At 43.2% G+C, this 26,627-nt stretch overlaps 1 protein-coding gene across 1 annotated transcript in view; it reads left to right on the forward strand.

Moving 5' to 3' along the window:
* The first annotated feature begins 329 nt into the window (after positions 1–329).
* ACVR1B (activin A receptor type 1B) overlaps positions 330–26,627 on the forward strand; it is a 50,517-nt gene continuing 24,219 nt past the window's right edge. The window contains exon 1 of the mRNA XM_018570384.1: positions 330–514. Coding sequence (XP_018425886.1) covers positions 442–514 — 73 coding nt within the window. The 5' untranslated portion in view covers positions 330–441. The remainder of the gene's footprint in view (positions 515–26,627) is intronic.

Below are 26,627 nucleotides of genomic sequence, written 5' to 3' on the forward strand. Positions count from 1 at the left end.
GGTGTGCAAGCTGGCCTCAATCGCCCCCATGAGCAGCAGACTTGGGCATGTGTCTATTTGCAGGCAGGGCCCAGACAGCCAGGCGCTTTATTAAATGCCGGCAGACAGCCAGCACCAGCCTACGCTGCCCCTTTAAGGCGCGCTCCACACTGGACCCGAAATCGCGCTGCCCACCGAGTCGAAACAAAAGATTCCTCGCCTGACGTCACCAGCCCCAGCTCCACCCGCTTTCTGGAATAGGCGGGGTTTAGCAAAAAGCCAATCCGCTCCTGCGTTCTCCTTCTCGCTGTGCGGGCGGGGCGTGCCTGGAAGGAGGCGTGGGACGCAGACTTTGCGTTCCACAGGTGAAAGGAGGCCGTGCTGGGCGGCGCGCTCCCGTAGTGCTGCTCTGTCTGGATCGCTTGTGGTCGCGCAGTTAGTGGTCGCCGTGCGCTGGTAACTATGGCGGAGCTACCGGCCTTGTTCGTCGTCACTATCAACGTCCTTCTGCTCGGCGGCCCCAGTCTGACGAACGGTAAGCGAGGGGAGAGGGATAATAGTGTGTGTATACGGGAGAGCGAGGGCTGGGGAAGGAGGAGGGTGCAGACATTGAGGAAGGGTAGGAGGTTACCTATACACAGTGTATACATGGTGGAGAGTGGATGGCTGCTCTGTGAGGGCACTGAGCTCGGTGTGTGGAGGGGGGCGGGGGTGTTTACAGCTAGGTGAGCTCTCTGTCCTGTGTTTAGGGAAGTCAGAGCCCCAGGCAGCTCAGACAAGAGTAAACCCATCCATACTCGGGTCTGACTGGAGTCATTCACCTGCTGGTACTTCCTCCATCATGGTAGTCCTTACCTCTGCTCATACTTTACCGTATGTCTGAGGCTTAGCCATACACTTATAGATTTCTCTGTCAGTCACTCGATTGGAGGAATCTGCACTGCCGGCTGTTGTATTCCTTTTTTTCATTCTGGATATGAGTAGCAATGGTTAAAATATATTGTAAACATCAGATAACCACCAGCACTTATCTGATATTTACGTTGGAGTTTTCACATGGTGCCTTCAGTGTCATCACTGCAAGCATCCCCATTCTACAAGGACACAACTCTGTTTGGAGTGCTATTGATTTATGACACGCTCTGGTTAAAATACCAGTCAGATTTTGTATTTGTCATCTGTGTCCCATCAGGGACATTTCCCTTCACTTCCTGTCCTATAGCCATAGCAGTAAGTGAGAGGGGATCCCTTCTTAGCTGTGACCATAAGTGTTCACAACTTCAGATATTTTTGATTTTCTCTAATGTTGACTCCCAAAGGCGGTGGTCACCTCCGAGGTACAGGCAGCGGTAACAATGTAGATAGATGAAAGTAGTCACTCGCACTCTATGATATTAAAGTCAATGCTGTTTATTGACTGAGATAACACACATCTCCTTAGCGGCATTTCGAGAACACTCTCTGTTTGCCTGAGGACGGGACCGCATGGTCTCGAAAACGTCGCCGAGGGGATGTGTGTTATCTCCGTCAATAAACAGCATTAACTTTAATATCATGGAGTGCGAGTGACTACTTTCATCTATCTACATTTCACGGAGGCATCCGTTGTCACCACTGCACCCACCCAGTTGGATTTGGGTTTTTGTCCTGTCAGGAGTGCGGTGGGACAGGAGGATTAAGCAATAACAATGTGATGGGTTCTATCCCTGCCTACTCTAAAACTAAAATCAAGTTAACTTTCTATTGTGGAGAGAACCTGCCATTTCCACAGGAACTGAAGGTTGTCATGTGGTTCAATCTGATTTTCGTGTAGACTGACCCAGAAAATGATACTTGTTGAAAACGTGCACTAAAGTCTGTACATGGAGGTTATCAACTACAATGTATTCACCCTTGAGCAGAAGTGTTTAAGGGGCAGTACAGTGGTACCTCGTTTCACGAACTTAACTCGTTCCACGATTCTGGTCGCCAACTGAATCAAACCGCGATCTTGACTAGAGGAAGACACGACCATGTGTCAGAGCGGGGAAGATGGTTGTGTTTGTCACCGATGTGGAGTTTGCGAACGGAAGCCAAAGAATAAGGATGCAGAACCTCAACATACACAAAATGCACTTCTGTGCAGTCAGAGCGGTGAAAATGTGGGATTCATTCATGCCAGTTAGGTAGATTGTTTAAAAACATCTGGATGCTTTCCTAAATGTGTGGAGAGTAACTGGATATTAACATTCTAACTCCAGAGATTGTTGATCCTGGGAATATTGGATTGCCTTTGGGCAGTGGTGGCGAACCTTGGCACTCCAGCTGTTTTGGAACTACAAGTCCCTTGAGGCATTGCAAGGCTCTGACAGCCACAGACCTAACTCCCAGAGGCAGATGCATGTTGGGATTTGTAGTTTTGGCACAGCTGGAGTGCCAAGGTTCGCCACCACTGCCTTTGGGGGTCAGGAAGGAATCTTTTTGCTCTGTTGGAACAATTGGCCCATGCTTTATGAAGGCTTATTTGCCTTCCTCTGGAGCACTGGTGGGTATAGAGTTTTGTCTATAAAGGTTTCCTATGTATTAATTCGTCATTTTTTTTGTATTGGTTGAACTAGATGGTTTTTTCGACCTGATTTACTATATAAAGTGTAATTTTCTAAGAGTTGTGGAGATGGGAGAACAGCAGCACGTATACATCAGTGAGCAATCCTCAGTGTATTTATAGTGATTGGTGTGCTGGGAGTATCATGGACTGTACGTGCTTGTCGTAATTTCTAGAAGTGAAGTCAATGTTTGGTGAATGAGAGCTGAGTTTTCTGATGAGAGGAGTGTGGTCTGGGAAAGCAGGCAATTATGGACGGATGTGCTGGTTTTTGATACTCGCCGTAGACATGCGTTTTGTGCAAGGTTCTCCATGGTGAGGGTCACAGCACTTCAGATGTAGTCTATGTAAACAAAAGGCGTCTGAGCCTGTGCACCTTGCCGTGTAAAATGTCATGTTCTTTTGTTTCTTTTAGAACACACAAATTGATACTTGTATTCGCTGCTTCTAGATGTGTTAAATGTATGTGTCTATATCTGGCTGGACAAATCCCAGGAGCCAGGTAGCCAATGCACCTTTAAAAATTACACCTGGTACCAAATTTGTGACGTTATCTCTAGTTGTCATTGGAGCTGGCTCCTAAAAAATAAATAAATACAATCTTGCTGACTCGTGGATTGGACAGACTGGCTCCTGAATTCCATATGAATTTGTCCACCACTGATCTATATATTTTATATTTATTACACGACCCATACATTCTTTCCTTTTTCACCTCTTTGTCATGTTGAGGCTGGCAGCTATCGCACCATTCAGTAGATAGGTTATATAGTGCTTAAAGTATGGCCACATTGCAAGGGTTAAGTGACCGTTTTCGTCTAGGGTGCAAAAACAAAGCATGCTCACCTGAACTTCGGACACATCTGGTTGCTGGCGCGGTCCCTGCAGCCTCTCTGCACCCCCCCAGCTCCCAGTAGTCTAAGAACCTGTGAGTCATCACAACCTATGCCAGGGGTAGCCAAATTCTGGCCCTCCAGCTGTGGTGAAACTACAAATCCCATGATGCATCTCTCTCCGGGAGTCATGTCTGTGGCTCTGAGAATCTTGCAATGCCTCATGGGATTTGTAGTTCCACCACAGCTGGAGGGCCGGAGTTTGGCTACCCCTGTCCTATGCAGTGTATTGGACATTGAGGACGCCAAGGGACATTCTATCACCGGAGCAGATTAGGAGAGAGGCTGCAAGGACAGGTAGGCCAGGCAGGTCCGACGTATGAGTGAGTAACTTTATTTTACATGAATACAAGCACTTAGGCCTTGCGGTACAGTGGGAGCCTTGCTGCAAGGTTTATTTCTGCCTGGAGTTCTTTATTACTTGTGACGTAAATTCCATCAGACATGGTAGCGCCTCTCTTTGTAGACGTTTTCTTTTTCAGCAAAATGTCTTCTATCCAACAACAGGTTATTCTTTTTTTAAATCAGATAGTTTTTTGATTACAACAGGTTATTCAGCTGATATGATTGTATTTATATTTTATTTCCGTGGTGGTTGTTGTGTAGAAAATACTTTGAGGAGCCTGAATGCTGCTTCCTATGTTCTGAGTTGGTTGGTTGTTTGGACTGCAGGTTAAGAGATATTTGCACCCCTTTCGTATTGTTTCAGGCATAATCTGTCTGTAGTCTGTATCTCTGATTTCAAAAATAAAATGGTCCTTTGCCTGCGCTGCTATTAAATTGCAGACATGGGCCAGCCATGAGATCAGGCTGCCTTGAGCAATGTGAGATTTAATTTTGATGATGGATCCCAGCTAAAGCATTGACTAGACAGACACATTTTCCTCATATATGAGGCTTTTCAGATATCACAGTTTGACTTTTTCCCCTCTTTGGAGCATGTGTGGTCTATCAGTATACCCACTAACACTCCCTAGTTCTTGTTTCAGGGCTTTGTCTCTTTTTACATTTACACATATATATATATCTATATATATTTGTAATTCAGATCATTGTACAGAAAATCCATATACTTGCTCAGAGTGGTTCTCTGGTCCATGTAGGGAAGTCATTGTACTTAACTACTAACTTTTATCAGCTCCTGAAATATTAATTTAGTATTAGGGATTATGCATTGTGGAATGTCATTAAATAAACATACTTGTAGATTTGTTAAAATATGTTCTGCCAAGATACGTGGGAGTATGTCTTGGTGTTGTAGACTTGGAAAAAGCTTCTGAAGCTGGCCATGAACACTCTAGTTTGCTTCCTAATGAATGCGTGCATTCCTGTTGTGTTCTGTGAATACCCACATAAAGTAAGTCACAAAGCAAATGATTGTTGTATACTGTTGTGTTGCATTCATAGTTCATCAAGTTGTCATTGCACGTCAGTCCAGTCTAGGGGTCGCAGGTAGTTAGGGGCGTGCATCTATTAAACTGACATGAAACTCAGGAGTTCAAGCTTAAAAATGCATTCGAGAACCCTAACTAGTTACAAAAATGTATCTTATTTGTGTATAACTCGGCTGTAGATCCTCAAATCATCTCTGAATTGGTGCTGACACTGCTCAGCCTGCCCAGAGGACCCGACCACGGAAGGTAAAGTAGAAAAAGAACAAAAAAAAACAGCGCAAGCTTCGGCGGTATGCATCGGGGCATTTTGACAAGTACTTGTCAAAATGCCCTGTATCGGGCCCGATTCTGATGTTAGCATCGGTATTGGGACATCCCTAGTTGTGACATATATTTTTAATGTGCATGTCAAGCCAAAAGTTATTTTTATTTTGCATCAAGTGTGGAAGAGTTAAACAACCTTTTGAGGTTTTTATTGTCTGATTCTTTGCTGGGGAGATTCCCACCCTCTGTTTGTCATTGTGAGCATTGTCTCTTGGATTGGCCCAGCCAACATTTTTGAGTTTTCACAAGAACAGAAGGGTGAAGGGAAATCTTCCAATAGTGACACCAGTTCCTCCCCTCCCCTTGGAGAGTTCTCTTTTTACTTTAGGACACAAAGAATAAAAGAAAATACCCAACAGGCATCTTAACCTATGCCCCAAACTGTTCAAAGCTAAAAAAAAAAACACTGTCTGGCTTTATATAAACTTTCCTCATACCAATATTAGAGGGTTGGCAAGAAAGCCTCCGTGTATAGCATTAGCATGCTCCTGGGGTCTTATGTATGAAGATTATGTTATAGGAACATTTTTTTTTCGCCTGTAGAAACCACTAAGTATAATTTCTGCAGGCAGGTAAAAATGTATGAAGGATTCTGATTAGTTGCTATGGACAACCAGAAATAGTGTAGTTGGCACGGCATCCATACGTTGGAGAACAGCCAGTATAGGTGGCTTGATGAAAACACCCCGAGTTCTTTTAACATTTTATACTGTACAGGACTTTAGTGTTTGTTCTTTTGGTAATGTGCTGGATGTGTTGTGCCTTAAACCACTCAGGAGTTCTCTCATTGCAACATCATCAAATTAGAATAGCATTACTATTTCAGATGTCAGGAATATTTATTTTAGTTTTATTAATAATTCTCCTTCTAGCTAAGGGATTAATGCAGGATACAAAAGACAATGCTATGTCAGAAAAAAGAACACAATTATTTCCTCATTTGGTAACTTCAAGGACACTCTTCACTCAGAAGTGTGAATCAAAAGCGTTTTACAAGGACAGCTCCAGCAATGCAGCCAAGTTCTTCTTCTCTTTACTTCCTTACAGTGGACTGTTGTCTGCTTAGCCAATGTATAAATGGAGTCAAATAATGGGGGCTATTTAGGTAAATTCTTGAGGCCAAATACCAGAAACAGATCAGGAACAAAGTCAGATTATGCTAGCTGGGAGATCGGAGTTGCTAAGAATGTTGTTTTTGAGGCTCTTATGCTGATTCGGGAGAAGAATCTTCAATAACCAGAACAAGTGTTGAGAGTTGGCAGAAACAATGTATTCTTAGCTTGTTTCAAACTTTTCTCCTCTGTATTATAACCATCTTAATCCAAATCTGTGCTGCCTAGCACAGAAACACAGGTTCCCTTTAATGTCCTTCTCCTCAGCAGCACTTTTACTCGGCCATGGCTCCGTTTAGCTTCCCTAAGCAAGACAATACTCAGTACTTCCGGCTACAGAGAAGCATGCGACTCACTCCTTGTAACAGGTATCAAGGAATCACCTGCACTCCATACAGCATGTACATACCGGCGTTCGCTCACCTCGCGATCCCGTCACGGCTCTCTGCCGTGACAGGGGAGGTGCTGGATTCCCCCCTCCCCGATCCGCCAGCGCTGACTGGCAGAACGGACGGGGGAGGGTACAGCTAGCTCTGCCTCTAGATAGGCAGAGCCAGCTGTCACTCACGCAGCTGGGCAGATCCAGACATAATTGTCGGGGTCTGCGTGAGCGTCTTAGTATACCGCGAGCAGCAGCTTGCGATATACTGCGGCGTCTCAGTATACCGCGAGGTACAGCTCGCGGTATACTGAGCCTAGGGTGACGGGAGGACGCTAGTTTGTGTCCTCCCGTTACCCTAAGGAGAACTATGGGGAAAAGCCCTAACCCCATAGTTCTCCTTTAATGACGCATGTGACGGATCAATAAAAGTGCTTACACTTCTTGCAGAATATTAAGTGCTGGTGACTTCTATTAGTCACTCCTTGTGACAACACTGGTGCTTGGTATTGTCCCAGCACTGTCGCATGGAGAGCTCCATTTTTGCAGTCAGGGTGTTGCTTCCAGCAGCTGAATGGAGTGGCAGGGAGCAAAGGAAAGGTATGTTCTGCTGGGGAGGGTGACTTTAAACCAAGGGTGGGCAAATTAATATGGAATTCATTAGTCATCGGAAGCCAGCAGGTTTTTTTTTTTAGAAGCCAGCTCCATTGACAACTGCTAGAGAGAACTTTAGAATTCCTGTGATTTGTTCAGATTTGCTTTGAATAGGAAAAGCACAGGTTCACTTTGAAGCAAACCTACGAGTAGCTCCAGAAATCTACATGAATACATTTTTGGCATTTCACAATACACAACAGTATAATTTAAGAATACTGTATATAAAAGTAGTTCTTTACCTCCAGTCAAGTGTCTGCCTCAGTGGAACATCTGGGAGAATGAGATCATTAGTCTACTGCAGGCAGAAAGAAAGCATTTCCTTGTCACCCTCAGCGATCACTGGCTAGGACTATCATAAAATGTTTGTCGGGTTACAAGGTGCAGCAGGAGACTGAGGTGTAAAACCCTCTATAACACATAGTCATAAAGGCTAATGTGCAGTCAACAGAGTTTACATGATTGTGTCATCCTTGGAGCTCTTGTTCATGCTTAAAGAAAGGGAAAATTGGTCCGAGGGGGGGGGGGTGTTGACATTGTTTTGGGGAGACTACTGTGACCTCTTTCATGGGTCACAAATACCTGAAACTCTTGCGCTTAGTCATTACAATAGCATGCATTGCACATAACATGAAAACCCAAGCCTGACTTTAGGTTTACTTAAAGAAACCAGTAGAGAAAAATGAGCCTTTATGCTATAGAGACCAGAGGATGGGTTGGATTGAATAGTTTATCAAAAGTCAGCTGGACAGGGCTGACACCACTCAGTCCATAGAAATACTGTGTGGTCTACCCGCAACTGGACTTGATTGCTAAATGCATTTCTGGCAGACCAACAAGTGTTTTTTTTAATTTGCCTTTGAATAGTCTTTAATTTCTAATTGGGTTAATGACAAAGCATTACATCCAAAGACAGCCAAGCAAATATTCTTATTAGGGGGAAGTCCACAATGGCAGCCCTCATATTTTTCTCATTACAGGTTCATTTTCAGAAGGAAAGGACAGCCTCCATGTAGTCTGTAGTCCACTTTAAGGCCCCTTTCACTCAATGTTCCAATCAGGTCTACCTGTCAGTTTATCTGGCGTCTCAATGTTAGATCTATGGGGAGTCAGATGTAAATGGACATTTGTCCACTTACCTCCGGATACCTCCGAGTCCATTTAGGTATTTAGAAAAAAACGGAACAGAGTTCTGTTTTGGCGGACCTGAACGGGACAGATTGTAGTTATTCAGATGTAAACAGACCTTACATGGGTCTGGTTAGTTCATTTTTTTTCCCCTCCATCGCAATATGGAGGAGAAAAGGGAAAGGACACAGATGTGACATCTGTTTCATACTGCTCTGATCAGTATGGGATCTGTGCGTGGAACTCCTGCTGATGGGAATGGTCGTGGCCCATGTGAAAGAAGCAAGCATACTTGTTACAGGTCAATGACTCGGAATGTACTGAAACCGCATGACAGCCAGGCAATTAGAATTTCAGCATTGGCAGTATCCATATGATCTCTCCACAGGTTTCTTTTTATTTCATAAACGATTAAAGAAATGCTGAGATAGCTTTCCAGCAGAAACACCTACTCCATGTTCCCTCCAATGTCAGCCAATCTAGAGCATCGGTTCTGATGAAATATGTATAAAAGACACATTTGGCTTTTGTCCCCCCATAGTTTTTGAAGTTGTTAGGAACTGTACTGCAAGGTGGACCATGACTTTTTTTTTTTTCCAGTGATACACTTAAGTACTGAAGGGAACGACTTTAGCATTTTTCTATAACTTGAAAATATATTTTCAAGCCAAACAGTCCTGTTCATTGTTTGCTGTAGGTTTCCTATTTATTTTTATGTTCTCCTGAACTTTTTAAGGTCATTTAGGGCTTTCCTGAAGTCATGAAGTTTAATTAAGCTGCCTATCTGGAGCAGTGCATGTTGTAGCACCTGCGTTTTTCAGCATTCTCTTGCTGAGGGCGATATTCCTTTTGCCATAAATACTACACACCACAACTGTACAGAACAAAGCTCCTATTCTTTGTCTGGAAACCTGACGTTTAATCGTGTCAAAACAAGTCCCTGAAGGTTGGGTTTCAACGCAGATCAGACACACAGCCTTAAATATGTTGGCTAGGAGCTGCTTGATTCTGTAAGACAAATGTTTACTTCTCTGTTCTGATTTGTCCTAGCACAGTAAAAATAGAAGTGCACACTATGGAAGAATGAAAAGAAATTCCTATTTCCATGATGTACGTGTGGTATGTTGTGGAAAAGATGTAGAAGATTATCTGCACATACCATCGTCATTCTTTCTGTCTGCTAATTTATGTCTCTACAAACATGCCTCCATAGACATCTCTGGTGCATACTACTGGAGGGAGACGAATGTGGTGTATCCATTTCACTCATTGATCTGGGCTGATGCATTGGTTTTTCTGATATCTGGATGGAGCATTAAAACAACCATGCAGACTAATTTCCTGTGGCCGAATAGACAGACATAGAAACGTGTAGCCCTTGCTGCAATGTCAGCAGTATTAAGTAGGAATAATATGATCACTACTGAAGCACCACTAAAGCCTTTTCTTTTTTTTGCTTAGGCTATGGAAATTCGAGCTGGTATTTTTGTCAGTTCATTGTGTTATTTGAGCATTTAGGTGGTGCAACTGTGTGATACCCTTGTGATGCGGAGGAAGGGGAAAAGAACCAAAAGGCTCTGGGCCACTCCCAAACTTTTTTGACCACTAAAGGCCTCCTTCAGTACCACTCATTTAGCAAATGCAACAGCGTTTGATTGCTACGCTCCATTGATGTCACTGGTCTAGACCATCACTCATAGCCATGCCTATCCTACAGGATGATGAGGGTGCCTTCAAACCTTTGTGTATGTTAACAATGTGGATGGTTGTAACATGCAAATGCACCACATTGTCATGTAGCCGTATGAATGCAGCTGCTGCCGTGTAGACATATCAATATTCGGTAGAATTCCTATATGTACATAGAGCTCTTAGCTCAATACGATTTGTGTATGCAGAATGCTTTTTTGGTGAGGCTTAATGCAGGGCTGCCCAAATCCCAGGAGTCGAGTAGCTGAAGTTCCATTAAAAAAAAGAAAATTACAGCCGGTGCCTAAAGCTGGCTATACACTGTAATATTTTCTTCCTTCAACATGCAGGATGAATAAAGAAAACATTACAGATTCCTCCAACACTTAAAGGAGAACTATGGGGTTAAGGCTTTTCCCCATAGTTCTCCTTAGGGTAACGGGAGGACACAAACTGGCGTCTTCCCGTCACCCTAGGCTCAGTATACCGTGAGCTGTAGCTGCTCGCGGTATGCTGAGACGCCGCAGCTGAAGCGGATCCCGACAATTATGCCGGGATCTGCCCAGCTGCGTGACTGACAGCTGGCTCTGCCTATCTAGAGGCAGAGCCAGCTGTACCTGCCCCCTCCCCCGTCCGTTGCGCCAGTCAGCGCTGGCAGATCGGAGCGGGAAGGGGGGAATCCAGCCCCTCCCCTGTCACGGCAGAGAGCAGTGACAGGATTGAGAGGTGAGCGAATGCTGGTATGTGTTCGCTCACCTCCCGATCTACTGAGCCGACCTGTGACAGTCTCATTGTCACAGGTCGGCTAGAATTATGAGGTGAGTGAAAAGCACTCACCTCATAGTTCTCCTTTTTAAGAGTGAGAGCGTCTTCAGTGTATTCTGATGGCAGCCGCCGGCCTCTGTCAGAATACCCGAATAGAGCTGGCAGCTCATTGGCTGCCCGCTCTGTTTGTTTGAAGCTATGCCGACCGGCTCCTAAATCAGGTGATCAAGGGATGCCGACCAAAGGGGTGCGGACAGCAGTGCGATTTTGTGGGGATTTCGCATAGTGTATGGCCAGCTTAACTTTTTAGGTTTTCTCTAGGTGTTGTCAGTGGAGCTGGCTCCTAAAAGAAAAAAATATGCTGGCTCCTAATTTCCATATTAATGTGTCCACCCCTGACTTAAAGGGCAACTATGGTCAAAAAATAAACATAACTCTGTATTACTGTATTGAATTTCCGTAAATTCTATCCCACTCCTAATCATTTGGATCTAGAAGTTTGTAAACGTACTTATTGAAGATGCCCCTAGCATGTACTGCCTCAATGCACTGACACAATTTCACGCAGCCGTGTGAATATGTACTTCCCTGTAACAACTCACAGAGCCTGTTGTCTGAACTACAACTCAATGTCTAAACAATGTAACATTGCATGCTGGGAGCAATGCATGATGGGATATGTAGTCTTGAGAAGTTGAGAGTGCATTACAATGAACAGCAGGGAAAGAGACAGAAAGCACACTGAGAATCACAGAAGTTGATGAAAATGAGGGACAGACAGAAATCAGCACACGCTACATACGAGATTTTTTTTAAAGTTAGCTTTGATTGCATTATGAAAACCACTCTAGTATGTATACCTATTACAATGCTGATGTTATAAGTGGACACTATATGCTGGGACTTTACAACTGTGACTAAATTAAATTGAGATCACTTACATATACCAGGCTGTAGCCACACTTCAAAGAGGATGGTAGAAACGCATCAGCTTTCATACAAGTTTATGTTGTGTTCTTTCAACAGCAGCCTGGGCTTAGCATCATGAGGATATATTTAAGGCGTTCATGCATTAGCACTTTTATAGAACCATCAAAAAACTATACTAAACTTTGCATCTTCTGTTTTTGTAGTGGGCTCTTTTTGAAAGCTGATCAGCAAATATAGAACTGTTTTGTTAATCTTTAGAACTTGGCATTTTCACGAGAACTACCAGGGTTGCAACGGTTGCAGCTGGGACCTTGTTCTGGCATCCCACCACTGTCCTGAAATCATTGGTCTGTATTGTTTTAGAAAAACTGTCATATGACGCTAAACAAAAATGTTTCCGTACTTGTATCTGTGAGTACTTGGACAAGTATCAGTACTTGATCTGGAAAAAATGGTATCGGGGCATCAATAAATCTGTCTGTCACAAATTATACATTAAAGCAGGGATACACAATTCCCAGGAGCTCCGTGTGCTCCTTTAAAAATGATAGCTGCCTCCTAACTTTTGAGTTTTTCTCTAGTGTTGGAGGTGGAAAATTATCTGTTCATGTACTTGTACTGAGTACGGTACTTGGTATCTGAACATCCTCAGTTAATTTCCCTACTTGCAGAATGCTTCCAACATTTTGGGCTTTTGGTCAGTCTTTGATTAACGGTCAGTCATATATGTGTAAGGTGGATTCATTGAATGTGGCGTATCGGTGAGGAAATATGCAATTCCATGACATGAGAAGGCACGTGCCTGTTTTTGGTTATCCATAGATCTTGTTTTGTCTGTGGTTCTGTGAGGATGGGACTAAACACTCCAGATCCTGTACATCTGATGCAAGATGTAGCTGTTGCTGGAAATAATCTTTATGTATGCATGTATATACACTGAGTGGCCAGATTATTATGACCACCCCAAACCAGATGCATCTAAACACATGTAAACGCACATCATTTACCACATCTAGACGCATACACACAACATCTAGCCTGACAGATTTTCCTCTGCAGATGGAGGGCAAAACCACAAGTGTCAAATGTGAATGAAGCCTAATAAAGTGGAAAACTGAAGGTTGGTTACTGAGCCCATTATTTGAATGTAAAGGACAGTAGTTATAATAAGCAGTTATCCCTAGCAGCACTTTATGTGAGATTCTAGGATGGTTTCTTAGATGGCTTTGTTAGGTTTACTTCATCTCATACTGTCAGATGTGATGTAAGCTCAGCATTCTGATACCCTTACTACAATTACTTTGGCTGTGAGTTCAAACACAATCCGCAGTCCTTTTCCTTCTTTTTTTTTGCAGCTATTTTTCAAGCCTAGTTGACGCATACTGGCACTCATTATTACTCATAATGAACCCCTGAATTACCTGATTATTGACAAAGGTGCTCCAGTCAGTCACACTGTCAGTGAAATGCATTTAAAAGTACTGCTAGTATAACTACGTGAGACCTGTCTTTCCTCAGCCTGACGTATAGCAGAACTCTGACAAGTTGAAGGTTTTCACTGTGAGCCAATCAGTTTTTTTTGGTATATAAATGCCTGTAATCAAAAAAAGGAACAAGGCAATCAATACAACATGGTGCATGTGTTCTGGAAGTTTATAGAAGGGGATTTTAGTAAGAACCTCAACAATGAAATGCTCTTCCATAATCCAGTGGTCAGGCAAGTAAAACTAAGGCCCGGTTCACTTGACAAACTCTGTGTTCCAGTGCGTTCAGCCTCTGGAACGCAAGCCAGCCAGCTCCCTGCATTCAGGAGCAGGAGGGGGCGTGGCGGTGCATTGAAGTCAATGGCACCACAGCCGCGCCCCCGTCTGTAGTGCGATCACCCGAAACACAGGCACATGTGTGCCTGCGTTCCGGTCCAGTGCTTTCTGCTAAAATACTGCAAGCACTTTTTTTGCAGAACGCACGGGACAGGGGGGGGGGGGCGTGGCTGCTGTGGCATTCACTTCAATGACATAGAGAACACCTACACACCTTCCAGCGCCTAAACTTTACTGCTGCTCTCCAACCACTTAGATTTCAGGGACCAATATGTCAAAATCATGACACTTCTAGCGGTTAGAGAGCATGACACACATCACCTGCCTCCCTGCACCGAAGCATTGAGGTCTACACAGCCAGTCTCGCGGACTCCAGAAGCTGTCAATTTTTATCTGCAGGAAAATTGTAAGGGCCAGTTCACACTATAGCTTTGTGCTAAAGGCACTGTATCCGTGCATGTGTTGCGCTGCAATCCAGGGTGCCTGAATAGCATGCATTGCGGTAAGAAAAAATATGCATGCACTAATTGTTTTTTTTTGCACTATACAGCACCGCAGCACATGCTGTTGCGATACTGTGTTGCACCGCACACATACTGGAAGACGCCATTCAGATTGAAAGGCAATGCGACGCACAAGTACACCTAGCATGCAGTGTGTTGTGATGTGCAATAGTGTGTGCTAAATGCATGGATACTGTACCTTTAGTGCAACGCTATAGTGTGAACCAGCCCTTAATGAAATCTGCCGTGTTTTGCAAAACAATGCTCCCCAGTACAACTTTCATTTGTAATAAATTCAACTGTATGTGCCTAACCTTTTTACATGTACTAAAATTTTTAGACAGCTCTTTTGTACAACCAGACTGCAGTCTGCTAATGGTTTCTTTTAGGCCTCATTAACACAGATATGGCCAGCAACTGCCAGCGCTTTAGGAATATGAGAAATTGATTTCTTGCTGTAGAACAAATATAAGGGAGCCGCATTAAAACATACATGAAGCAGCACTTACCATTCCCTTTGTAAACTGGTGAAATCAGGAGCAGAAAAGCAGGAAGCCAATAGTCCCTTGTAGGAAAACATACCGACATTGTTGGCTACAGGTATAGGAAACAAAAGATTTTGTTATGTAACACTGTTTCTCCTCCACAACCTTTCAGATGCATTAGAAGTAAGCAGACATGTTTAGAAATAGACTTGGGCAGGTCTGAAAGACACGATTTAATAGGTTTTAGACGACATATGTTTTTATCGTTCTTTTTTTTTGGAACCTGTCTGTTAGAATCACCTTTATAGAGTATAGTGCTATTGTTACCGCTCATAACTCACTAAGGAAGGAATGCAGGAGGAGCCTTTCCCGAGTACAGACGTATTGTGCAATTCTTTAGCCAAGTTATGGGGTGAGGTTGAAAGGAGGAAAGTACAGACAACATGTAAAGAAAAGAAAAGCTCCCAGTCAGCCAGCACTGCTTACAAACATTATTGTAAGCAATAAGAGCCATCAGCCGGTTTAGCTGAAACGTCATCCTCTGCACAGCAATACATTGATCTGTCTTTCCTTCCTGGGCTGACAGCAGCAGGTGCAGTAATGCCATGTCATTAGACGGCTTGCATGCAGTGCCAGATCACTTCAACACTGTCCATTCATGGGCCATTTTCATTACCTACAAAGAACAGGAAAACGTTTGTGATGTAGAAATGTGGCCCATTTCACGTATATTTTTTTGCTCTTCCTGTTTTAGGTTGTTTTTCTTCTTCGAGAATAATCAGGCATTAAATGGGCAGAGGAGTGCCACGAGAACAGTGCATGTTAACCGGTTGCCTGGTGAATCATACAGTCGGTGACACTGCAGCTTTCTTTTTGTTTTGTTATATAGCTTAAAGCTTATCGAAACCCAAAAGCAAAAATGTTGCATAGGAGTCATTGGATAGGGTGCCTGCATTAGTTTCCCTTTTTTTGTTCTCATTTCCACTTGGTAATACCTTGGATAACACACTTTGTGGCTGATTTATAATCTGTTTGCACGGCTCTTTGCTGTGTACACAAGATTCACCACAGTGTATTGCCATTAGATGGAGCAGAGGACATTCCTATGCTTCTTGAGTCGATCTGTAAATCTTGTTTGCACAGCGAAGAGCTGTGAGAATGGTTTATAAATGAGCCCCTTCCTGTCGCTCCACATTTTTCCACTATATAGAGCTAGCCATAGTCACTACACAAGCTGCACTTCAAACATGTCTGCCTTTACATTTTCCATTACATTGCAAACAATTGCATTGTTTTTGCTTCCAGTCAGTTAATCTAAAGGAAAAGGATGAGGACACAGCATTTCTGGCAAAATGAACCGGTATTTTGTGTACTTGCTAAATTGTTCTTGGTTTGAGAAATGAAAATGACTGAAGTCACCACGTCTAAGGACTGTTAGGCTACAATATCACCCATTTTCTTGGGTTTAGTTATGCTTTAAAGTGGAACTTTACTCTTATCTTAAAAATGACAATAAAGTAGCCTTTAGAAATGTTTAGTAATGGCATTCTACAAACAGATAACTAGATTATTGCCGGCTTTTTATTCTTTCCATACCTTATTTTTATTTTTCTCCTCATTCTTCTCACGGTGGCCATTTTCAATAAGGACAGAGGAATCCCATCTTTACTTCCTGGAACTTTGGTTCTGCCTCCTGGAATGTGTGACAGGGCTCATCTCACAGAAAAATGTCTTTCCCCAGAGTTCTTGCAAGATTTTTCCGTTTACCCAGGAAGGCACTGGTGCTGTAACCTTCCCAGGATACATATGTGAGGCCAGGGTTACATCACCAGTGCCTCCCTCAACCAGGAAGAAGAAAATAGTATTTGTAAGTAATACGATGATTTCATATTGGCATGCGGAGCTGTATGTTGATGTGATTTTTAGTGAAATGGGGTAAAGGTCCACCTTAACCATAATGATGATGGTTACAGAAATTCTGTACAGAGGAATATAGGGACTGCCATTTCTTTTCAAATTTTTTTTTATATATGAAGACAAATGGAAACCGATGTAAAAACTGTATACAGAAAATTGTCCACGTTAATAGGTCATCATTGCCACATACAGATGTTAACCAACATGAGGATACAGAAACAAAAAAGAGAAACAACCCCACTTACTACGTTCCAAAGACAGCCAGGGTCAACTGGGTAGCTAGGAGGTTTGGCATCTCAAGCTCTTTCATTTCACTTTTAATACATAAACGACACAAAGTGAAAAGCTAAATGAGAACAGGGAACAAACTCCAAACGAGAGATAAAAAGAGAAGAGGAAAAGCAGTAATAAAGAATAGCACTAGAAGGCATCTCAACCGAAAAAGACGCGGAGGGAACAGAAAAATACATGGAGCCACGACAAAGTCCCATGTATAGACAGGAGGGAGGCAAAGCAAGGGAGAGCGAACCTATGTGTCTCGGTCTGAGGGGTCCGAACCCCACACACAGCTACCCCCCAACCAAGCACCCAAAACCCTCTGACACACTTCTAGGAAGAGCCGATATGAAGGTAGTCTGAGGAGTTGGTAAACCTCATTCAAGCATAACAGGTAGTAATGCATTTATTTTGTTTACCATAAAGGGAAGCCGTCGAATCCTCCATCAGTTTAGACTAATTTACTCATTTGTGAATCCACATTGCTGTTGAACGAAAACTGCAAATGACCATTTGTGTTGTGTACAACGTACAAAGTGGATTTCTGAACTGATTAGGTAAAAGCGAGGAAAAAAAGCAAACAGGCCCAGTATGATCACAGGATTTAAGAATGGTCTTTATAGCAAAGCTGGACAATTGCATGAACCTAAAGAAGCAATAAAAATGGAAGAGCGCACTACATGGGGTAACAGCTGCTAGAGAAATGGTTATAAAGTGTGCAAGCTCTATGTAAATCAGGGGGAGGAACCCTGTGATAACCAACATAAACAGAATAGATTGAGAGCGCTACTACTGTAAAAAACTCACTCACGTTTTGGATGTCACCATGTCTCGGGGAGATCCACTGGTATCCCTGTTCAAACGTAGTCTGGCTGAGGCAGATGATGTGAAAAGGGGTAGGTGCCTGGGTGGACCTTATCTGGTGGTAGGAGCAAATGCTGTCATCTGCACGGACTCAGCTGGTGAGGCTGAGACGTTGCGGCAGAGAGAGACAGAGGGGACGTCCGAGGGTCAGGTGACTCTGAAGGCAGAGCGGTCCTGTAGTGCTGTTTAGTCACAGTGTAGTGGTGACGAAGGGAGCTCAGAGCAATCTGAGCGGGTAGAGCTCTGTGTGTACGGCGGCTACGCGTTTCGAGGCGCAGTTTCGTTCTCACCACGTACCCAGGCTTGACAAAGAGGCTGCGCCTCGAAACGCGTAGCCACCGTACACACAGAGTTCTACCCGCTCATATTGCTCTGAGCTCCCTTCGTCACCACTACACTGTGTTTAAACAGCAGCGGATTGCAGACTCACAAACGTGAGTGAGTTTTTTACAGTAATAGCGCTCTCAATCTATTCTGTTTATGAACCTAAGAACACAATATCTGGCTCTATCAAATGGGCCATTGGTAATGAGACCGTACTGCTTGGTTCCTGCCTTGTCCACCCCTTGAATTATTTTGATATTTTTTTTCACCGTTTGAAGTCCATGTTAACCACACTTCTGTTAAGATTAACAATGTAGTTATTAAAACCGGTTTGCACACATCTATGCACACACCACTTTGCTTTTTGTTTTCCTCTACTTTCTTTGATTGCAGACAAAACTAACCTTAAAGGAGAACTATGAGGTGAGTGCTTTTCACTCGCCTCATAGTTCTAGCCGTCCTGTGACAATGAGACTGTCACAGGTCAGCTCAGTAGATCGGGAGGTGAGCGAACACATACCGGCGTTCACTCGACTCTCGATCCTGTCACGGCTCTCTGCCGTGACAGGGGAGGGGCTGGATTATCCCCTCCCCGCTCAGATCCGCCAGCGCTGACTGACTGGCGGAACGGACGGGGGAGGGGGCGGGTACAGCTGGCTCTGCCTGTAGATAGGCAGAGCTAGCTGTCAGTCACGCAGCTGGGCGGATCCCGGCACAATTGTCGGGATCCGCTTCAGCTGCGGCGTCTCAGTATACTGCGGCATCTCAGTATACCGTGAGCTACAGCTCGCGGTATACTGAGCCTAGGGTGACAGGAGGACGCTAGTTTGTGTCCTCCCGTTACTCTAAGGAGAACTATGGGGAAAAGACTTAACCCCATAGTTCTCCTTTTAAAATAATCTCCTAATCCCTAATAGAGAGAGTGTGTTTCTTTGTCTAATGCATGGCAGAAGAGTGGTGACTTTCTGAAACAGTGGTTCAGACAGTCTCAAGCATAGGAAATTGTTTTGTTTTATGCATACTAGAGAAAATAATACATCTGTGATGGTGTTCACTCTTCTGCCTAGCTCATGCCTGCTATTAATATCATTTGCAGATACCTTTTTTAAATGCTTCAAAAATAAAAGCAAGTCAATGGTTATGGGGAGTTATAGTCTGGTAGATGAAACTCAATAATGAAAAGCTCACCACCTCTGACCTCCAAGCAGTTAAACAATCCCTGTAATCCAGTTACGTATTCATAAATGAAAAACCATTTTTTTTTTCTTTTACATATTTGTATGAATACTTCAGTCTGTCCTGATGCTGGCTGTGTGTAATCCCATGCACAGTTGCTGTCAACATTTGGAAAGACATGGAGCTCAGAGCTGTCTTTCTTTGCACAGTGCTGTTGGTTGACGATTTATAAATGCTCACAGAATAGTAAAAAGCAGACCTCGTCGGTCTACTTCTATTCATTCATTATATCACATTCTGGGGCAGGTTGGTGACCAGATTGTGTTGCATGACTGCAATATAGAAAAATGAGGTCACTCAAATAGATGTACTGGTGTCTCAATCACAAATGTCATACTTTTAGGGCTCACATTCTGTTTGCCTGAAGAAGGGACTGCTGTTCCGAAACGTCTCTATATGATGTGATAGCAATCGAGTCAATAAACCGTTTTTGACTTTAAATTCTATTCCAGTGCGAGTGACTTTATATATACACTTATCTTGGATTGCAGAGGCATCTGCAGTCACTTTGGCACCCACCCAACTCCAAGGGTATTATTCGGTCAGGAGTGCGACGGGTACACTGGATTTTGGACTTTTAGGACTCATTCACACATACTGTGATGACCTATGTTTTACCACACCATGCAGATCACTGCAAGGACACATAGAAAACAATCGTTTTCCATGTGTCCGATTCAAACCACAAGGCGGGTGTGATGGGACTGCAATGTGGGCTGTCATTATTGAGCACCACATAAAAAAATGCTGCTTTCCTGGCTATCTCTGGCTTCAGTGCTTTCAGGAAGGCTGTGACCAGAAACAAGCTTGCAACAGCTGTCAAAACTTCTGATCTGCATACTTGGTTTGCGCTAGAAAAATATGAAAGTAAGGCAAGTGGCGCTAAGACGAGGTCAGTAATAGTAGCATCTGCTGTTCTTTCATGTCAAGTTTCCTTTGAAATAAATGAACGATTTACATTTCTGTGTCAAGAAATAGAAAAAGCCTCAAGTATTTTTCTCCAACTGATAAAATCCAAGTGTGTGATTAAGATTTAGGCTTTAGGCACCCAGGAATTTTCAACTGCAGCTTTTAAACTGAAAAGTGCATTTTCTAAATGCTCACAGAATAGTAAAAAGCAGACCTCGTCGGTCTACTTCTATTCATTCATTATATCACATTCTGGGGCAGGTTGGTGACCAGATTGTGTTGCATGACTGCAATATAGAAAAATGAGGTCACTCAAATAGATGTACTGGTGTCTCAATCACAAATGTCATACTTTTAGGGCTCACATTCTGTTTGCCTGAAGAAGGGACTGCTGTTCCGAAACGTCTCTATATGATGTGATAGCAATCGAGTCAATAAACCGTTTTTGACTTTAAATTCTATTCCAGTGCGAGTGACTTTATATATACACTTATCTTGGATTGCAGAGGCATCTGCAGTCACTTTGGCACCCACCCAACTCCAAGGGTATTATTCGGTCAGGAGTGCGACGGGTACACTGGATTTTGGACTTTTAGGACTCATTCACACATACTGTGATGACCTATGTTTTACCACACCATGCAGATCACTGCAAGGACACATAGAAAACAATCGTTTTCCATGTGTCCGATTCAAACCACAAGGCGGGTGTGATGGGACTGCAATGTGGGCTGTCATTATTGAGCACCACATAAAAAAATGCTGCTTTCCTGGCTATCTCTGGCTTCAGTGCTTTCAGGAAGGCTGTGACCAGAAACAAGCTTGCAACAGCTGTCAAAACTTCTGATCTGCATACTTGGTTTGCGCTAGAAAAATATGAAAGTAAGGCAAGTGGCGCTAAGACGAGGTCAGTAATAGTAGCATCTGCTGTTCTTTCATGTCAAGTTTCCTTTGAAATAAATGAACGATTTACATTTCTGTGTCAAGAAATAGAAAAAGCCTCAAGTATTTTTCTCCAACTGATAAAATCCAAGTGTGTGATTAAGATTTAGGCTTTAGGCACCCAGGAATTTTCAACTGCAGCTTTTAAACTGAAAAGTGCATTTTCTAATCGACCCTTTCTGTGTTGTAACATACACTCCTTGATTCCCGTGCCTCTAAAGTCTTCCTAAAGGCTATAATGCATTCTCCGCATTAAGGTAAAAAAAAACGCCCAGTACCTTTTCTGTAACACACTTACCTGCGGTCAGTCATCTCCTCCGCCGGGACAAGGAAGATGCTCGCAGCTAGGTGTGGGAACACGCACGCACAGGTGTCCCCTCTGCAGGTGACTAGCTGATGGAGACACCCGCACACACAGGGAGGGGGGCTAGCGGTTTGGGAACCACTAGAGAGGAAACTAATGGAAGTTCAATCAAGTCTGACCCTCATGATGATAAAACAATAAAATGAAAGTTTATTATCACTTTAATGTGTCCTGCACCTGTTCCTCCATGGAGCATCAAGCCAGGGCCCACAGTGTACAGAAATCGGAGCACACATGAGTGAAGGGATACAAGTCGGACAAAACTGTCAGCAGAGAAATATGTAGGCTGCCCTTATCATACTACTTTTAAATATGCTACTTACCTGTTTGATTGGCTGATCTTCCAGTTTGAATATAGTCTGAAGACACATGCCACAGACGAAGTCAGAGTTTAGCCGTAAATCCTGACATTCATTCTTGATTCTTGAGATTGTTCTTGGTCACTTTCGCGGAAGTTATTGAAGTCAGAGGATCAGCATAAGAGGGGAACATTTAGCATTTTCAGGGCGTGACCAACAGTAGCCTATTTCTCTTAAGTCAGGTTTTATTTGAAGGAGTTCTACAACAGCCTATCTCAACCAGGGTACCCTGGCAGACTGGGGTGCCTTTTGGCTTCTTCAGGGACGCTTTGAAATTTTGTGATGGTAGGACTCTGATGGGAAAGGAGTGCTCTGATATGAAGGGGAGGGGGCTTCTCATGTAAAGAGGGGATTCTGATTTGAAGGGGGGACTTTGATGTAAAGGGAGGTATCACACTTTTTGTGTTGGTTTTCCCCCTTAAAATCCATTATATTTTAGTCTGGGGTGCTTCGAGATTTTGCATTCTTTTTAGGGGGTGTGATATTCAATGTGAACATCAGCATTGTGATAGGAATACATACTAGAGTTGTTTTTCAGAATGCAATCAAAGCTTACATGAAAAATGTTTTATTTTATGTACGGAGTACTGCCTTCTGTCTGCCCATCACCTTCATCAACTTCCCAGTATGCTTTGTGCCTCTTTCCCTGCTGCTTGATGTCATGCAATCTCCATTTCTCCAGACTTTACATCCTATCATGCATTGCTTCCAGCAAGCAATTTGCTTGAATTTTCAACTGCAGCTTTTAAACTGAAAAGTACATTTTCTAATCGACCTTTTCTGTGTTGTAACATACACTACTAGATTACTAGTGTCGCATTGTTCTGATATTGAGTTGTAGTTTAGAAGGCAGGCTTTGGGAGAGTTGTGACAGAAGGAAGTGCATATTCATGTGGCTGAGTGAAATTGTGTCGGTGCATTGATGAAGTCCATCCTATGAGCATGTTTAGTATGTTTAAAAACTTCTAGATCGGTATGATTATTAGGAGTGGGATAGAAGATTTTGACAATAGAAGCCCATTTGGTGTAGCTACATTTTAAATAAACCCAGCAGGTCCAGCTGTGACCATCCAAGTCTGTTCTCTCAGCAGCTCCACTCCCCCTCCCAGCCGAGCCAGGTGCTCTGGGAAGGGGGAGCAGAGCTACCAGCTATCGAGGTCATTGAGGACTTGTTTTAAAGCTGATTTACTGATTGTGAAGGTGAAAGTTAACTAAAAAAAAAAGTAAAACATTTTTGACAGAAGAAATGGTAAACAAATGTTTTACTAAATGCATTTTGCCTGCGGCGCATGTGCAAAGCACTGTGCACATTCAGCCCATGGCGACATCGCATCGCTGGAAGAGGAGGGTACTTGGTGATGTAAGTGTGCCGAGGTATTGTTCGAGGATGCTGAACGTACTTGCATTTTGTGGCAATAGATGGGTAAATCTACGTTTAAACATTTCATATGCTTTTTTCTATTGTAAATACATTTTGGGTTTATGAGATTTGCAAGTCATTGCATTCTGTTTTTATGTAGATTTTACACAGCGGCCCAACTTTTTTTGGGGTTGTATGACTGAGACTTAAAGCCCCAAATCTGACCTGAACAGACTGTGTATATGATACAGCTGAGCACTACAAGTCCCGGCATAGTTTGTATACATGGCATATATGATATATTATTAGGTGGTGACATGATATGTCCTATTTGTGATATAACGGAACAGAATCCCCCCTCCCAGCCTGAAATGTGTCTTTTTGTTCCAAGCTTGTCCCAATTTGCTAGTGTAATACAAATACATTCCAGGTCAGCTGAAGTTCTGCCTGATGGCGGATGCTCAGGTCTCCAGCAGGCTTTATTAATTCTGTATTGGCAAGCTCTCTCCACCTTATGTAATTGGCTGAGATACATTCATTCGTGCTGTGAATGAATGAGTGAATCTTTGTTGATGGAGTAATCGTGCTTGTAATGATACAAATACTGGATCAAAGGCCAAGTCTGTTTGTTTGCTCATTTTATAGTCACAATTTGACAAGTTTAAAAAGAGAAAACACTATTCTATTATGAAATCATAGCTGTCGAGTGGCCAGTGAACCAAAACTTCATGTTTATAGCAGAGATAGTGTTTTTTTTTTCTCAGTAGCACACTAAAACCATAGTCATGAGTCTGCCCAGGACAGTGTGCTATCTTGTCAGATACTGCAGTTCCAGTAAGCCTTCCAATCCTCCAGTAGCAGTCCAGATATCAGTATCCTTTACCCACTAGAGCCCGCTGGCTCTTAAGTAGAGTGGGCTGAAGTAAGATACTATAACTGATTCCTCCATCTGCGCTTAACAGTGTGGATAGGTGAATTCTCATTCTCATAGCGGTGCCATCCGCTGTCGGAATACCCAAATGGTGCTTGCAGCTGATTGGCTGCACTGGGCTGAAGAATTTCCAACATGTTCCTTTGGCATTAGCTAATCTAATCGCTTTCTGTCGAGGGGATAGGATCACCAATGGAACACATCTGTACCCAGCTTTAGTCTGGTTACTGCCTCCTGGACAACAGAGGTGACAAATGTCATCTACAGTTTAGCAGTCAAGAAGTATATTTTTATTTTTTCGTTTACGAAAAGTTTTATTAGTTCTATAAAAAGACAACATAACAAGAGGAAGACACAAGCTTACACCTCAATAGAAAGGAAATAATTTCTTCCGGGTTGGCACAGACGGTGGCTGCATATTCTTCTGGCTGCATATTGGAACACATTTTTCTGTATATCTGTATGCTCTTTAGGTTTGGTATTTTATGGCTTTGCATGCTTCAATATCAGGCCAGTTACCACACATTGCAGATGCAGACATTGTTGGTGCATGTAAGGCCTGCATACATTTCCACGTTTTTTCTGTTCCTAAAACACACCGACAGAATATAGTGCTACAAAGAGTGGTGACTGTCGTGTCTTATCCTGTCATCTTTGGTGTCCCACGATTTATCTGTAATGCTTGTTTATGTTCAGTAAGAAATCTATAGACATAACATTGTTGTCTACACCTGAAGGCTTTCAGATGTTCATGGGTTCTACCAGAGCTTGCAGACAGCCTAAAACCAATGGATCTTACTTGGAGCGTGAAAAGATGGCCAGCAATTAGTCTAGTGTCGACCGATTCATGTAGATTTCAGGAGTCATCCATTCTCTCAAGTCTCGTTCACACCTAGGCGTATTGCATATGCGCATCTGTCGCGTGTTTTTTAACCGCGATTCGCGGTAAAAAAGTTGCGCGTTTACGAAGGCTACTTGGCTGTAGCCCAATGGAAACGCGCAACAAAATGGCCCAAAGTAGTACCTGTACCTTTTCAGGCGTGGGCCGTTTTGTAGCGCGTTAGGGACGGGCGGAAATAAGCCAAGGTGGGAACGAGACCATTGAATACAATGGGATTTATATTTTTGTTTTGTAGAGCGTTCGTCGAGCGTAGAACGCGCTACAAAACGTTCAGGTGTGAACGAGGGCTCAAGGAGTCAGCAGGGAATTTTGAGGAGTCAGGTGTTTTTCATAGCAAACTACTGTTTTTTGGTCCACTCCATTAGTGTGACCTTCTGTGGATATCCAGCTGGTAAATGCTGCACTCTTGTAATATTGCAGCTTAAGACTTCAGAAAATGTGTTGAGGAGGGCCCTTTTTAACATGTTGTTGCAATGATGTTAGGTATCGAAGTGCTCTGATCTTTGCTAAAGTGAAGTGTGGTCATTTTTAGATTAATTCCAATCAGTTCTGCCCCCTATTTGTTCCGATTTTGACATACCTATCCTGAAAAAATTAAAACGAAGGTGCCAGCTGTGATATCGGATATCTAGAATTATTTGTCCTGCTCTGAGACAGGATATTTTACCATTTAAAGCTGAGCACTGGGCTCTTTTGTCTATGGTACCTTCACAAAAGCAGCTTTACTTATCCGTCATTCTCGCTTGCTCCTCCTGCCTGTGTGACTGTTCCCCATATACTGCTATTCTTTGGTGCCTGTTCTTCAGTCCCACTGTGACATCACAAAAAATGCAAGACTAGCAGTCCTGCATTGTAAGTGGGGACACTGAGGGCCCTTCCACAATCGAGAATATCAGAAAGAAGAGTAAAGCTGGTCATACACCTATCCATTATCGTTAGATTTTTTTTCATGCTTTCATCGAACCCTCGTTCAATTTCCACTCAAATACCCAATCATGCACAGAACAATGTTTCAATAATTGTTAGCAATACTAAGGCCTTGTTCACACCAAGCGCGGAGCAGGTGCAGCGCAGTTACAGACCGGAGCAAAACTGCGTCCAATGTATTTGAATGGTATTTGCTCAGTCACACTAGATGCAGTGTGTTCCGGCCCGATTTTGGCTGGAACGCACTGCCTCACATTGCGGCCGGCTCACTTTTTAGTGGGGTAGGAGGGGGCGTGGCGGGTCATTCAAGTGAATGGCGCCGTAGCCACGCCCTCCGGCTGCAATGCGATCCGCCGAATGGGATCGCGAGGCACATTGTGCCTGTGCGATGCGATCAAAATAGTGCTTGTAGCATTTTGATCGCACCGCACAGGAAATGAAGCAGCTTGTGTGCTGTAGTTTCTAATGCACACTCTGAGAATCTTGAAGTGTGCTGTGAATTCAGAATAAGCAATTTCAGAAATGGAGTTTAGTTTTAATGAATTTTCATTCTCAGCAATAAAATGCAAGGGGGGCATTTATTATTTTACAACACCGGTTTGGAAAAAACCTATAAAAAATAAATGTTGAAAATGGTATAAAGAGTCACAGAATGTGGAAGTGCATGTACACTATATT

Source organism: Nanorana parkeri, unplaced genomic scaffold, assembly GCF_000935625.1.
Source record: "Nanorana parkeri isolate BGI_ZX_2015 unplaced genomic scaffold, ASM93562v1 scaffold1526, whole genome shotgun sequence".
In the NCBI taxonomy this organism is placed as follows: domain Eukaryota; kingdom Metazoa; phylum Chordata; class Amphibia; order Anura; family Dicroglossidae; genus Nanorana; species Nanorana parkeri.